The following is a 13,136-nucleotide window of genomic DNA, read 5'->3' as shown; positions in this document are numbered from 1 at the left end:
ATGGACTTGGAGGGAAAATAATAGCTAAAAAAATAAAAATGGCTCCCACCTAGATGTTTTACAAGTAGTCTGATGTCAAAGATCAAAATGATACCCTGTTGATGTTGATATAAAAAAATCTAAATTGATTGATCTGATGACACTCTCATATTGTAAATGTGAAAACCTGCTAAAATCCCTCTGTTATTCCTTTTCTCCCCCTTTTAGGAAGTCTTGGTCGAACACCTCGTGGTGTGTGTGGAAGCACTGTGGAAAGCCGAACGCTATGAGCTCATCACGCACATTGCCAAACTCATCATCCCCATTTATGAGAAGCGTCACGAGTATGAGGTACTGTAGCAACATCTCCACACTCAGATACATATCTTCCATAAAGATGCAGCCACTGTGTGTTGCCTTCTCTTGAGAAATGATTCATCCATGTCCTTGTGCTTATGAAGTTTGAGTCATCACACCATTGTAAGGAATGTAGGAATATTTTTCTAGAAGTACATACGTTTTTGCAAAGTAAATGCGATTAATTTTCCACTCAACATTAAACTCACTGGCTTCTTAGACCTGTTTAAAAGCGTTAGCCAGCATTTCAAGCTACTGGATTGCAGGGTTCACATAGGTCATGGAAGTTTTTTGACTTTTAGACATGGGTCATTGAAAATGCTTTATTTTGGGGGATTTTGTGCAAGAACAGAAATGCTCTCTTACTGTATTTTTTTTTACTTAATGCAAATCAACATTGATCCATGTCTGAAACTATGGGACTGCTTAAGGCACATAAAAGCACCTTGTAAAAACATGATACCAGTTCAACCGTTCAATATTTTTAAGTATGACTTTCTCACCTTTTTGGAATGCAGCTTGGGCTTTCTTACATGCTTTTAATAGCTCTTCCCTCTTGCTCTTACCAGCAACACCAAGGTGGGGTAGGTGGTAGCATCAGTCCACTGGTGCCTTGAGCGTGGTTATAGACACGCTAACATAGTCTCATTCATATCTACAGGCAATTAAGCGTTTGCACACTGTGGCAGGAAACCCACGCAGAAAACATACAAAACTCCTTCCCTTTCCTGGTGTCATGAGACAGTGCTTTATTCTGAGCCTTCTCCTGCCGATTGTAAAAAGATTCTTGGAAAACACAAACTGCTCTGTGTGACAACCTCAAGCCAAACTCCTCCTTACCACCTGTTTGCATGCTCACGCCTTTACACACAGTTTACTACCTTAACCAAATGAAAAAAGGCATGTAATTGTCTTATGTGAAACTGAGGTGGCTGCCAGCGCTCCCTGTGAGCATTGAGCATATTTATTGACACAGAGCTTTACTCCTTGCTAGTGGTGTACTATGTGGTCATGAAAAAAGGACCAATGTATAAGGATTACAAATGGGCATCACAGCATTATGCCTTAAGTGACAAATCTCTAGTCAAAGTATCAAATAATTGACATACAACATGTTCAAACACAATTTGTCGGACATTACATAACTGAAATGTTTTTGCTTGTTTTTGCACACTCTGCCAAGTTCCTCCAATAACACGAACAATCTGATGCAGATTTGTCTCATTTTTCCAGAAACTAAGCCGGCTGTACGACACTCTGCACAGAGCCTACAATAAGATCATGGAGGTGATACAATCAGGCCGCAGGCTGCTCGGGACGTACTTTAGGGTGGCCTTTTATGGACAGGTGAGATCAACAAGGGGTCTTATTTATTTAAGCGTACTACAAGGAACTTTAAAGGACTTTGTCATGAAACAGTCTCAGTTTACGGTGCCTCTGTATGACCTGCGTAAGCAAACGAGACCATCAGCAAGAAGACTGGCTGTTTCTGTACAGTAAGTCATAAATTAAAACTGTTTTTTATGGCAGAGCGCTGAGGATGAAATGTGGAGTCTCACAGCCTGAGGAAAGTAGCTGCTCTGTAGTTTACTTTCACCTTTGTTATCTTTTGTCAAAAGGATCACCAAAATCAACAAAAAAAATTCTTGTAGCAGCTTTAAGCTGCTGTTACAATGACAGTGCAGGTGTGGTGTGCACAGACAGGGAGGGCCCTTTGAAATGTATTTGCATACAATAGTGTTGGGTGAAACGGAATGTGCGTCAAATGGGTGTTGTTATAAATCACTCTTCATCTCAGGTTGTCAGGTTGTTTATTTGATTGTATCATTATTGTGCGGTTTCACATCATCACCCTGATAACACGTGAGCAATAAAAAGCATCCTGAAACATCATAAACTGGCATAGTTCTTGAATCTTGAATCTTACCGTACATCACAACTAAAAAACTGCATTTCAGGAGGTAAAAATATCTTCCACCTTTGCCAGACGGCGTTAAATATGGTAAAGTAGAATAGATATTTAGAAGTGAGGAGAATGGAGTGAACTTGTATTGATGATAATCTTACTTGTGCAGTGCAGAGATATTCCTTAGGGTAAAAAACAGCTCAAGCTAGCTGTATTTGCATTCGTAGTATCTTAAAAAAGGCAGAATAAGTCTAATCCATCCATCTTTATAATGATATTGGCACATTTTGTATTGAAAACACAAAAGAAAAACTAACCTTTAAAATGAATTACTGAACTAAATGGGTTCTTTTAATGCAAACTTTTTCCGGCACACTTTAGATGGACCGTCTCTCATTATTTTGTATAACTGAGTGAACATGTATTTTGCACAGGGCTTCTTTGAGGAAGAGGACGGGAAGGAGTACATTTATAAAGAGCCCAAACTCACAGGGCTGTCCGAAATCTCTCAGCGGCTGCTGACACTCTATGGGGAAAAGTTTGGGCCGGAAAACGTCAAGATAATCCAGGACTCAAACAAGGTGCGGTACATAAATAGAGGAAGGAAAAGGTGGGAGGTGTTTGGAATAAATAGTCTTGATGTGTGTCCACTGACCTTGTTATTTTTGTTGAAATGCAGTCAGAAATGCAAGTAAGCCATTTGGCATTGCCACCCCACTGTTGTGTTTACTTAGAAAATATCTTTGTCCAATATAATGGGGTTTGTTCTCAGCGGAGTCATTGTGAAGTCTCAGTTGACAGATTGCGAATTGATTTCTTTGAATGCTTGATTGTTTTACCTAAACGTTGTGGTCTGTTGAAGAGTCAGTGGAGGTCAGTGAGGCAGCATGTGTTGAAAGAAAGGGAGTGATTTATTACCATGGTGATCTCAGGAAAGTTAAAGTTTCTTTTGGACGTTTTCATTAATCTTCAGCAGTTCACTTTCATGTGATTTAAACCTTACTTACTGCCCGACTCTCACACATGTAGTGCTGCTATATATTTATTAAAGGCCATCGCTTTCCCACAGGTAAACCCCAAAGAGCTGGACCCAAAGTTTGCCTACGTCCAGGTGACGTTTGTCAAGCCGTACTTCGAGGAGAAGGAGGCGCCAGAGAAGAAGACAGACTTTGAGAAGTGCCACAACATCAACCGCTTTGTATTCGAGACACCTTACACGCTGTCGGGCAAAAAACATGGTGGGGTGGAGGAGCAGTGCAAGAGGAGGATTGTGCTCACAAGTATGTGAAACACACTGGTTCACAAAGACTCTGACATTTGCATTTAATTGTGACAGGAGACTGACAGATTCGTCAAACTGGTAGGGTAAACGTTTAGAAGTTAGCATGTGATGACTAAACTATCACACTAGCTCCACCACATAATGCATTGTTCTTTATTATCATGATGACATACCTCACAGAGTCATCAAAGAAAACCTCAGCTGTTCATCTCATCTATTTGAAGTCACAATTAAAGGGACAGTCAACCAAAAAAAAACACTACATATTTTTCCTCTTACCTGTAGTGCTATTTAACCATCTAGATTGTTTTTGTCTGAGTTGCAGAGTTGAGGAGATATCAGCTGTAGAGATGTCTACCTTCTCTTCAGTGTAATTTAACTTGATGGTACAAGTGTCAAAAACATTAATTGGGAAAACTCAACAGCAATGACTCCTTCCAGAAATCATGACCATGTTACTCAAGGTTATCCACAGACTTTGTTGTGAGCAGTTAGATTCAGGAACTACTCTCCCGGCAACCATGTCGTCATGCAGAAAGGAAGCATGCAATTAAACATGGACGAGAGGCTCATGTTGTAAACAATGGCAGGAAATGGTAGGAAAAAATAAGCTGTAATGTTGGCTAGCTTATTTAGCATGGTTAGCTTGCCTCTCATCCATGATGAGAGGCAAGCTAACCATGCTAAATAAGCTTCTTTCTTCGCGGTGATATGGAGAGAAAATAGTCCCCTATTGAAACTCCTCAGAAGGTCCATGGATTATCTTGAGTAACCAGGTCATGATTTCTATAAAGTGACATTACTGAGTTTTTCAAATGTATATGAGCACCACAAGCTGAGTGCCATCTAGTGTCATTATATTCTAGAGAAGGCAAACATCACCATGGCCGATATCGCCAAAACTCTGCGAATCACACCAAAACAATTTAGATGAATAAATAGCACAGGTAAGAGGAAAAATATGTATTCTGGATTTTTGGGGTGAAGTGTCCCTTTAATGCATTGTTTGTTGCATCTATTGTTCTGTATATATGTGCAGTGCTGGGAAGTGACAGCAAACATTAAAGTGTCATCGACCAGCTGAGTAATATTATTCTTCCTTATTAACTGCATACATGTTGTTGTCATTGTGGCCATAGAGTTTTCATCAAGAGAGATAATACTTAGCATCTCAATTACACACTAAAGAAAACAAAGATACTTTTGTTGTTTATGGTGCTGCTCGTTTGCAGTGCCATCAAAGCAAACATTAGGTTGCCACAGAGGCTGCGAAAGCTTTTATAGTGTGCCTGTCATCACATTCGATTGCTTGCTCATGACAAGCAACCAACCGAGGGATCACCCTGAAGATGACCCTGTAAAGAAGCACAATTCACTTGTGTTTACTTTAGTTTGTTATATTTGCACGCATGTCTCAGGCTGCTCTCTTGTCCCCAGCTGCCAACACTTTCCCGTACGTGAAGAAGCGCATAGAGGTGGTGGGGGAGAAGCAGGTGGAGCTTAAGCCGGTGGACGTGGCCATAGATGAGATGAAGGCGCGAACGGTCGAGCTGACCAAGCTCTGCTCCAGCCAGGAGGTGGACATGATCCAACTGCAGCTCAAACTGCAGGGCTGCGTCTCTGTGCAGGTAAAGGCTTGAAGTCACTTCAAGACACACCAAAGGGTGTAAACACGTGCTGCATGGTGAATCACTCGCTTTTATTGCATTTTTATAGGTAAAATCTGACTAGACATCAAATTTGTATTTAGAGGAAACATGTCTATAAATGTACGGTTACTTTGCAAAACTGGACTGGGATCACCAGTTGTGTGCCGTGCGAAAGTACAAAGCATACCTGCTGATTGGAATCTGTCTGTCTGTGTCCGTACTGAGTATAAGAATGCTTATGTTTTGCTGCAGGTGAATGCAGGTCCCATGGCCTACGCCAGAGCATTCCTGGATGACAGCAAATCCAACCAGTCTGGCAACAAGAAAGTAAAAGACCTCAAAGACATTTTCAGGTAACATATGACCTTTGACTATCTTACTAAGCTGCTTGTTTATTCTCAATTATTTGTCTTACATTTTTTCTCATAATGTTGTTCCACTTCCTCATTTGTTGTTAACACGTATTGTTAACTATTGCCAACAGTTAATAAGTGATCTTATGAACAGTCATTGAAGGTTGTCACGAAGTTTGTCATTTTATTTTTGATACTTGCAGGCGTTTTGTCCAGGCATGCAGTATTGCTCTGGACATAAATGAACGTCTGATCAAAGAGGACCAGTTTGAGTATCATGAGGGCCTCAAGTCCAACTTCAAAGACATGGTAAAGGAGCTGTCTGACATCATCCACGAGCAGGTAAATGTACTTTTTCACACAGACGCTTAGTTTGCCTTTGATGTGCCATTGGTCAGACAAGCTGCTGCTGAAATGAAACACAGGCCTCCTGTGAATTCTGCCACCACTAATAGCAAATCCTGTCGTTATCACTTTAAAACCATTGGCACCATTTTGTCTGCAAGAAAAACAGAGAGGGCATGCTGGGTGTGAGGATGGGTGAGTGGAAAGTGTTGTGCTACAGTATGTTGTGGCCAAGGGGCTAATGATCACTGTAAGACGACTGATAAATCTGCCACATGTCATATGTCACAATGCCACATTCAGGTAATTCATATTTTGTAAATTATTTCATTGTCTTCAAAAATAATCAAGACCAAATGGCTCATGTTCATAAAGTAAGGGTCAGTTCACGCTGTAATAAAATAATAAAATCTGCAGGATCCCTAACTATTAGATATTTTTTATAATGTAATCTGAGCACAGTGGGCAGCTTGACACTTGAAAACAGCCAATTGTGAAAGTGAGACTCTTGCCAAAATGCAACCTAGGCTTTTTTTGTGAAGGAACCTGAGTCAAACTTGTCGTGTAAAAGCATAGTTACGACGAAAAAGCCACTTTTAAGATTTACCGTACTTTCGTTTTCGGGTCAAAATCATTTTCAATTGCGTGCTAGGGGCAACATTACGGTAGCATCAAAATCGCTATTTTTCTTGTTTCAGTGCTGTAGGCTCCACAGACAAAGCTCTATCAACCTCTGTAGTGCTGTGGTTTTGGGCAGAGAAGATAGTAGATATTATTAAGTTAAGTGATAAATATATCTTTTCATAATATGGGTGAAATCTTTGAGCCGAAGTTACTATAGTGACAGTACCAACTACTGTATTTGCATTATAGTCGGCCTGGCTCTATGTAAAAGATATGTTAATGAGATTATTGTCCACTGTGAGCCGCGTGGGGAATCGCACATAAACTGAGCCAAGTCAAACAATGAATCATACATATGACAAACATTGTTAGAACAATCAAATTAGAATATTGTTGCCAGGTTTTCTGTTTTTCACATCTTCTTTATATGTGAGTCTATTATTTTATTGTACCCATAATTACCTCGAGCAGCAGCAAAGTTAAAGTTCATGCACAGTAGTTTACTTTTATGCCTGGTACAATGCAAATGATCAGAAAGGGGACTTGAGGCTGTAAAAGGCAACAAGAAGAAAACCTGAGTGGTTCACTTTTATGGCCGAGAACACGACTGGCACATTATCACTCTGTGAACCCCGCTGGTTACGTTTCATTAATAAACTCCTTGGCCTTGTTTACAAATGTTCTCAATAACTTTCAGCAGCCACTGTGATGTAGGGTTGGCTCAAAAATCAACATACTTCCTTATCCTTCTTTCTGCGGGTGTGACTCTTAACATTGGTCATGGTCAGATTTGAAGTGAGTCATGATGTGTTGCAATTGGAAACTGCGTTAATGTCCAGGGATAATTGTAAACTGAATTTCCTCATAAACATTTCCTGGAAGAATGACTCCCAGAATCACATACAGTAAGATGGTAAATACACTCTGTTCCTGTTCTTAAAATCCTTGCCAGGGGAACTATCTGATTCTCCTTAGGTTGAGTTGAGTGTAAAAATAGATTAGAAAACCATTATTGTGTACTTTGTTCTCTTGGCCTCAGTAAAATTGTGTCATGGCTATATTGCAGCATAGCTACCACAGGTTGGGTCATGTTATCAGATTGAGTTTCAGTGTGTCATTGTACATGCTGACATGTGATAATACTTTGGCTGCTCTTACTTTATCAAACTAACTGGTGCACTTTTTCTCTCCAACGTGCTGGCCATTAGCTTTGAGGAAAAACAGGTAATGTGATCATCAAGTGTGTTCAAGCTCAGTTTGTGTTTTTGTCCGGTTCTGAAACACATTCATTATGACTGTGCACATTCTGTGCAAGTTCATTTCTTTGAGACATTTCATGGTTTAAAGGTAATTAGGCCTTAATTATAAATCAGGGGGAATTAAAGAGAATGAATCAGGCACATGCAGCAATGTAATGTCAAATAAAGTGCACTCAATTTTTTTATAAGGCATTCACAGGTTTTGGCAGGTGTTGCAGACATTCACTGAATCAAAACTTTTCAGATCACTCCGAGACATGAAAAGGGATTTGCATTATAGATCTTGGACAACACTGGCCCTACAGATGGTGTCGAAAACTATGCAAATGAGATAGACCATCGATGCTATAATCAAATTCTATTTACCTGCACAGCGGTTTCCTGACGACAGGTATAAAAACTACTTCCTGGTTGTAGATTTACTGCCAAGAGTACTGACAAATGAACACGTCATCCAGGTTTCTCTCATCAGTCCTGCAGTTGTGGTTGCAGTAGCAAAACAAGGATATCGAAATGGCAACGTTGACACTAGAATGACAGCTGATAAATAAACAAGATGACTCAAACTGTATGTTCAAAAATAGTCCTGATAAAATCAAATACTCAGCTGATGTATACAGTAGGGCTGCATATAAACACTGAGTCCAGTGACTGGGTTGGAAACAAACACAACAGATTTAGCAGATGAAGAGTTTCAACCTTATTCAGTTCTCACATTAAAGCATGTAAACATTTTGTAGTAGACTGTCAAAATTGTAGTAAATATCCTATATGATGCTCATATTTAGATTCATGAAGTACACAGATCTACTTAAGTGAATTAGATGGTGTTCATCTTCATAACTTAGGAACAGCAGAGTAGGCGTCTCTGGCACAACCTGACCTACTTCCACACTGCATGGAGAGGCATAAAGTCTGGAGAGATCAAAACTCCAGAACACCTGCAGTGTAAACAGCTTTATTGTGAGATGAAAACGTTGCAGCTCGTGGCCTTCATCGGATGACTTCCTAACATATAACCAGGACCACCAGTGTTCACTTTCATTCCACTAATTAATACAAAACCTGATATAAAAATGTGGCTTTTTAATAGCTTTACTGTATATGAAAGCTTCTCGAATGCCATTCTTTATATCAGCCCCGTAAATTTAAATTGGTTTTAATTCTGATGACTCTTTTATTTCCAACTACAGAAATAAAAACTATAGAGGAACAACTGAAATCTGTATTACAAGTGAATGCGTCAGCCACTAGGGGTCTGTCAATCAAAACAAAACAAAAGACATCTATTTATGTGACTGATGCAGAAATGTTCACAGATGAGGTAATATTTTAAAATTCTATTCACATTATGTTTAGTCACATTGGTTGACTTCCCTGCCCACTGTCTGATGTATCATCTGATGTTTTCCGGGAAGTTATTGCTTCAGGCGACCAAATGAAACGCACTGTTACCTTAAATAAGATACAGATTTCTCTTTGTAAGAACATTGTTGAAAACGTTGAGGGTAAAGATACGAGATAAACACGATAACCAAACATATTGGGTGTTGTCTGTATTTGTCTGGCTGGTAACCTGATCTGTTCTCAGAGGACAGTATAATAACATGTCATTTGATCATCCTGTCCATTGTTGGGAATGTTTTTAAACTGCTGTCTAGAAGAGTGTGCATAGCGTCAATAACATTCATTAATCAACTCGTAACTAAATTAATTGAATAAAATAATATATACAAATGTGTCTCACCCTGTAGACCTTTCCATTTACTGCTCTGAACACAGTGTCAAGTCATACATTTCTTGCTCTGCTGCATGGATACGTTTGGTAATACGTTTCTGCTGCAGCTAGAGCTGTTTGGTTGGAATAAATATAAATATTTAGTAAACACAACTAGCCATGTTGGAAACCTGCTGCCTCCCTCTCACATCTCAGATTTGTTCAGCGATTAGTTTAAGATTAACATAGTGTGATAATCAGCCTGCCACAGTGGTTGGACATGCAAAGCGTTTGTGCAAACCAGGACACAGACAGACATCAAAACAATTCTGATAAGTGTTTGAAAACCAAGGTGTGGTGCAAGGACTGCATGATTTTCCATACAGCAATGAGGAATAATGTATGGACTCTCTCCATGTGAATGTGTAGTTCATATTTACTTTTGTTGCAATGTAATTGTGAAAGATGTGACACTTTTGGTTTATTGTATTCCATCACATAAACATCACATTTATCTGACTTGAGTTTGGTGTGTGTGTGTGTGTGTGTGTGTGTGTGTGTGTGTGTGTTAGTGTGTGTGACCTCTGCCTTCATGTGAGAACTGACACTCGTCCTGTGTGTTTTGCTTCGACCCCAGATCTACCAGGAGGATATGATGCGCTCGCTGCTACAAACCTCCCACCATGTATTCCGTGCCATCAGTGGTACGTCCACCGACCTGGGCTGACCTCTGTCCCGCTGGCCTCCCTCTGCCGTGCCACCCGCCCTCATGCATATCCTCTCACTTTTCCCTCAAGGACCTGAATTAGATGATAACAGGGGCGGCTCTTCGTGTTCATGGCTGCCTGGTAATGCTTGCAAAATACACCCCCAGGCGGAGATGCCATTCAGCTATCCTCAACATCAGAAAATGACCGGGCTGGAAGAACGCAGCACAGCAGTTGGATATAATGTTCAAACCACAGCAGCAGTATTTCTGAGAATGTATCGAAGCAGAAACCAACTTAATGTCGGCATGCCAGGTATCGGTGTTCTGCTGAATCATGCTAGGTTGCATTGCACTTTTTTCTGCCTTTTGCGATGAACTTTAGGATTTGAATATTGTTCCTTTAGAGGGAGATACTGGACTAAAACGTATTTTTTTCACCCTCTCTCTGCAATGTTGCCCTCCATATCTATGCAGGACACACCACACTTCTCCAAAATGAGTTTTTAATACTTGAGTAGACTTTTCTTTGTACCAGAGCAGTGTTTTTTTATGTTGAGCCTGCAAGGTGAGCAATATCCTTACTCAACCGGTTTTGTTTTAATACGTACCCAAACTGAAAGCATGCGGTTGAATCATTCATGCCAAGGGTTCGTGTTTGAGGGCTAGAAGGGCATTCCAGCCAGGTAAACTGGTTGTAGTGAGCACTGGGCCAAAGTTACGACCCTGTTTGTTCAATGACAAATGTAAAAACCTTAAAAGAAATCAAAGACAGACCTCAGGGTTGTATTAAAACTGTGTGAAAGAGCTGCTCTTAAGAAGAGTTTGCTTAGTTTAAAAGCAGCTCAGTTACTATTGTTGGTAATAACTAATGTTCAGGATTGTATTAGAGGTAATTAACAATGTCATAGCAGAAAAAATATAATGTTAAATTCTATCAGAGCTGTAACACAATCATTGAAACAGTATTCTCTGTGGGCTCATTTTATGGCCTGTATACATTGGAAGCCAGAAACAGGATTTGAAGACAGGACACACTGATCACAGCAGTGTGATAATATTTACTTCAGTGGAGTGAGTGAGTGAAGAGTTCCTCTCATCTGGTTTATGATCCAGTGCCTTTCTGCTCAGCCTTCTGAAAAGACTCCCTTATCTCAAGTAATAAGACCTTCATCATGTGCTGGTTATACACAGTATTTCACAAGTGCTACACTGTAATTAGCAGATAGATGAATAATATTTAAGCAAATGTACATAATTTGTTGTCATGCTGTAAAGTGAATTCTGTATCCATGTATGTACTGTATGTATGTATGTATTTATATTTGAAACATTTTGGACTCCCGTTCAGTCCAAATCTGTCCTAGCAGAGAGATTTTTTTTGTTTTTATTGCATTATATACTGAAGTGCGGCTGCTTGTCAAACTTACTTTGTAAAGTCTTTTTCCAATAAAACCTGGAATAAACTATTGAGACGGAAAAGTCTTTCTTGACCTTTACACTACAAAACAAAAACAGTCTCCATTTAGATGCTGTTCTCGAGCTTTCACAAAACATTCCTCTGCTGATGAATTCATTCTCAACTTCATGGCTAACTTAAATGTAACCTGATGTGCCTGATTGTTTGTGACACAAAACCATATGGTTTGTTTCACAGAACCATCTGGTATCTGAAACCAAAGGCTATAAAAGAAAAATACTTACCAAGTAATTTTACTAACTGTCTATCACATGCTAACTTCAATCAGATCAACAGTAGGCGAACGCCACCAGCGGAGTCAGTAAATCAAACTCTTGCTGAAGCCACTCAAGAGAAGAGTCAAAAACATCTCTACCACTGGTAAGAGCCGTCAGTGCCCTTTGCTCTTCATTCAATGAAATACACTCTAGAGTTCTGATATAACGGATGCTATAGCAGCAGCAACGCTTACCTCGAACCTCTTGAGGAGCTGCCGTTGTTTTCAAAGGACCAGTCACTTCTCTCGCATGTCCTCAGACCTAACCCACGCCTGTGGCTGCTGTGTTCAGCTGCCAGTAGTCCCTCAGAGGACACTAATTGGTCCGAACAACCACCAGCACATAGCTTGCAGCCTGGTGATATAGAGTCTCGAGATCACATGATCTTGCAAATCCATCTGCCTCGCAAGTTATTCAACACCAGGCAGGGAAAATCGAGTCCTTATGAACCAGTTTTATGCACAGGTGGCACTGTCATGTTGAATGACACTACGGTAGATATAACTTAATGAAGTGCCCTCTAGAGCTCTGCAGGAATGATTACATAACCTGGAAATTAGTTAGCACTTCTGCACTTCTGGTTTCTTCGTCTTAGATGTCTGAAATAAGGTTTGTGGTTCACACCTTAAGAGATTTTCACAGTTTGTTCTGCAACATAAAATACTTAATTAAGTATTACTTAAGCATTTATGTGTCTTTAAAAGGTGGTTGCTAATAAGAGATAAGATTAGAGATTAATGAGATGACAGAGGTTGTTGTGGACATTAAACTTAATTACCTTATTACCGAACACGATGACTCATCTATTCACTAGTCCATCTTCACAGGCGGACTTAAATTGCAAACTATTCGAACTCAAACTTTTCATTTGAGATTGAGCAGTTTATGTGGATTGTCTATAATGTAAGAGGCTTAGTGGTGGTGACACTGAAGTCATGCAACTGCAGTGTAGTTTGTTTATAGCCTAACATTAGCTTCTTACATCTGATGATTTCATTCATGCTTCAAAAATAAAAATGGTGCACAATTAAGATAATCTTGCTGAACAAATCTTATTTTCTGCAGTAATCTTAAATCCAATAAAAAAATCCCACATGCTTTTTGGAAAATGGAACCCAATTGGGTGCACTAAGTACTAGAAAATGAGTTGGCCTCTGTGTGCCTGTGTGCCTCAATTCTAGCTTCACCATCACAACTTTCTGCTCGCTGGTGCCCTTTTCAT

At 39.8% G+C, this 13,136-nt stretch overlaps 1 protein-coding gene across 1 annotated transcript in view; it reads left to right on the top strand.

Annotated features, from left to right (window-relative positions):
• Positions 1-11,662, top strand: part of dock11 (dedicator of cytokinesis 11) — a 68,349-nt gene extending 56,687 nt beyond the window's left edge. Inside the window, exons 47-54 of the mRNA XM_073474975.1 lie at positions 208-330; positions 1,570-1,683; positions 2,677-2,823; positions 3,312-3,522; positions 4,962-5,152; positions 5,426-5,526; positions 5,730-5,868; positions 10,109-11,662. Coding sequence (XP_073331076.1) covers positions 208-330; positions 1,570-1,683; positions 2,677-2,823; positions 3,312-3,522; positions 4,962-5,152; positions 5,426-5,526; positions 5,730-5,868; positions 10,109-10,198 — 1,116 coding nt within the window. The 3' untranslated portion in view covers positions 10,199-11,662. The remainder of the gene's footprint in view (positions 1-207; positions 331-1,569; positions 1,684-2,676; positions 2,824-3,311; positions 3,523-4,961; positions 5,153-5,425; positions 5,527-5,729; positions 5,869-10,108) is intronic.
• The last annotated feature ends 1,474 nt before the right edge of the window (positions 11,663-13,136 follow it).

This window comes from Pagrus major, chromosome 10, assembly GCF_040436345.1.
Source record: "Pagrus major chromosome 10, Pma_NU_1.0".
Lineage (NCBI taxonomy): Eukaryota > Metazoa > Chordata > Actinopteri > Spariformes > Sparidae > Pagrus > Pagrus major.
This window is presented reverse-complemented; position numbering and strand designations above follow the sequence as displayed.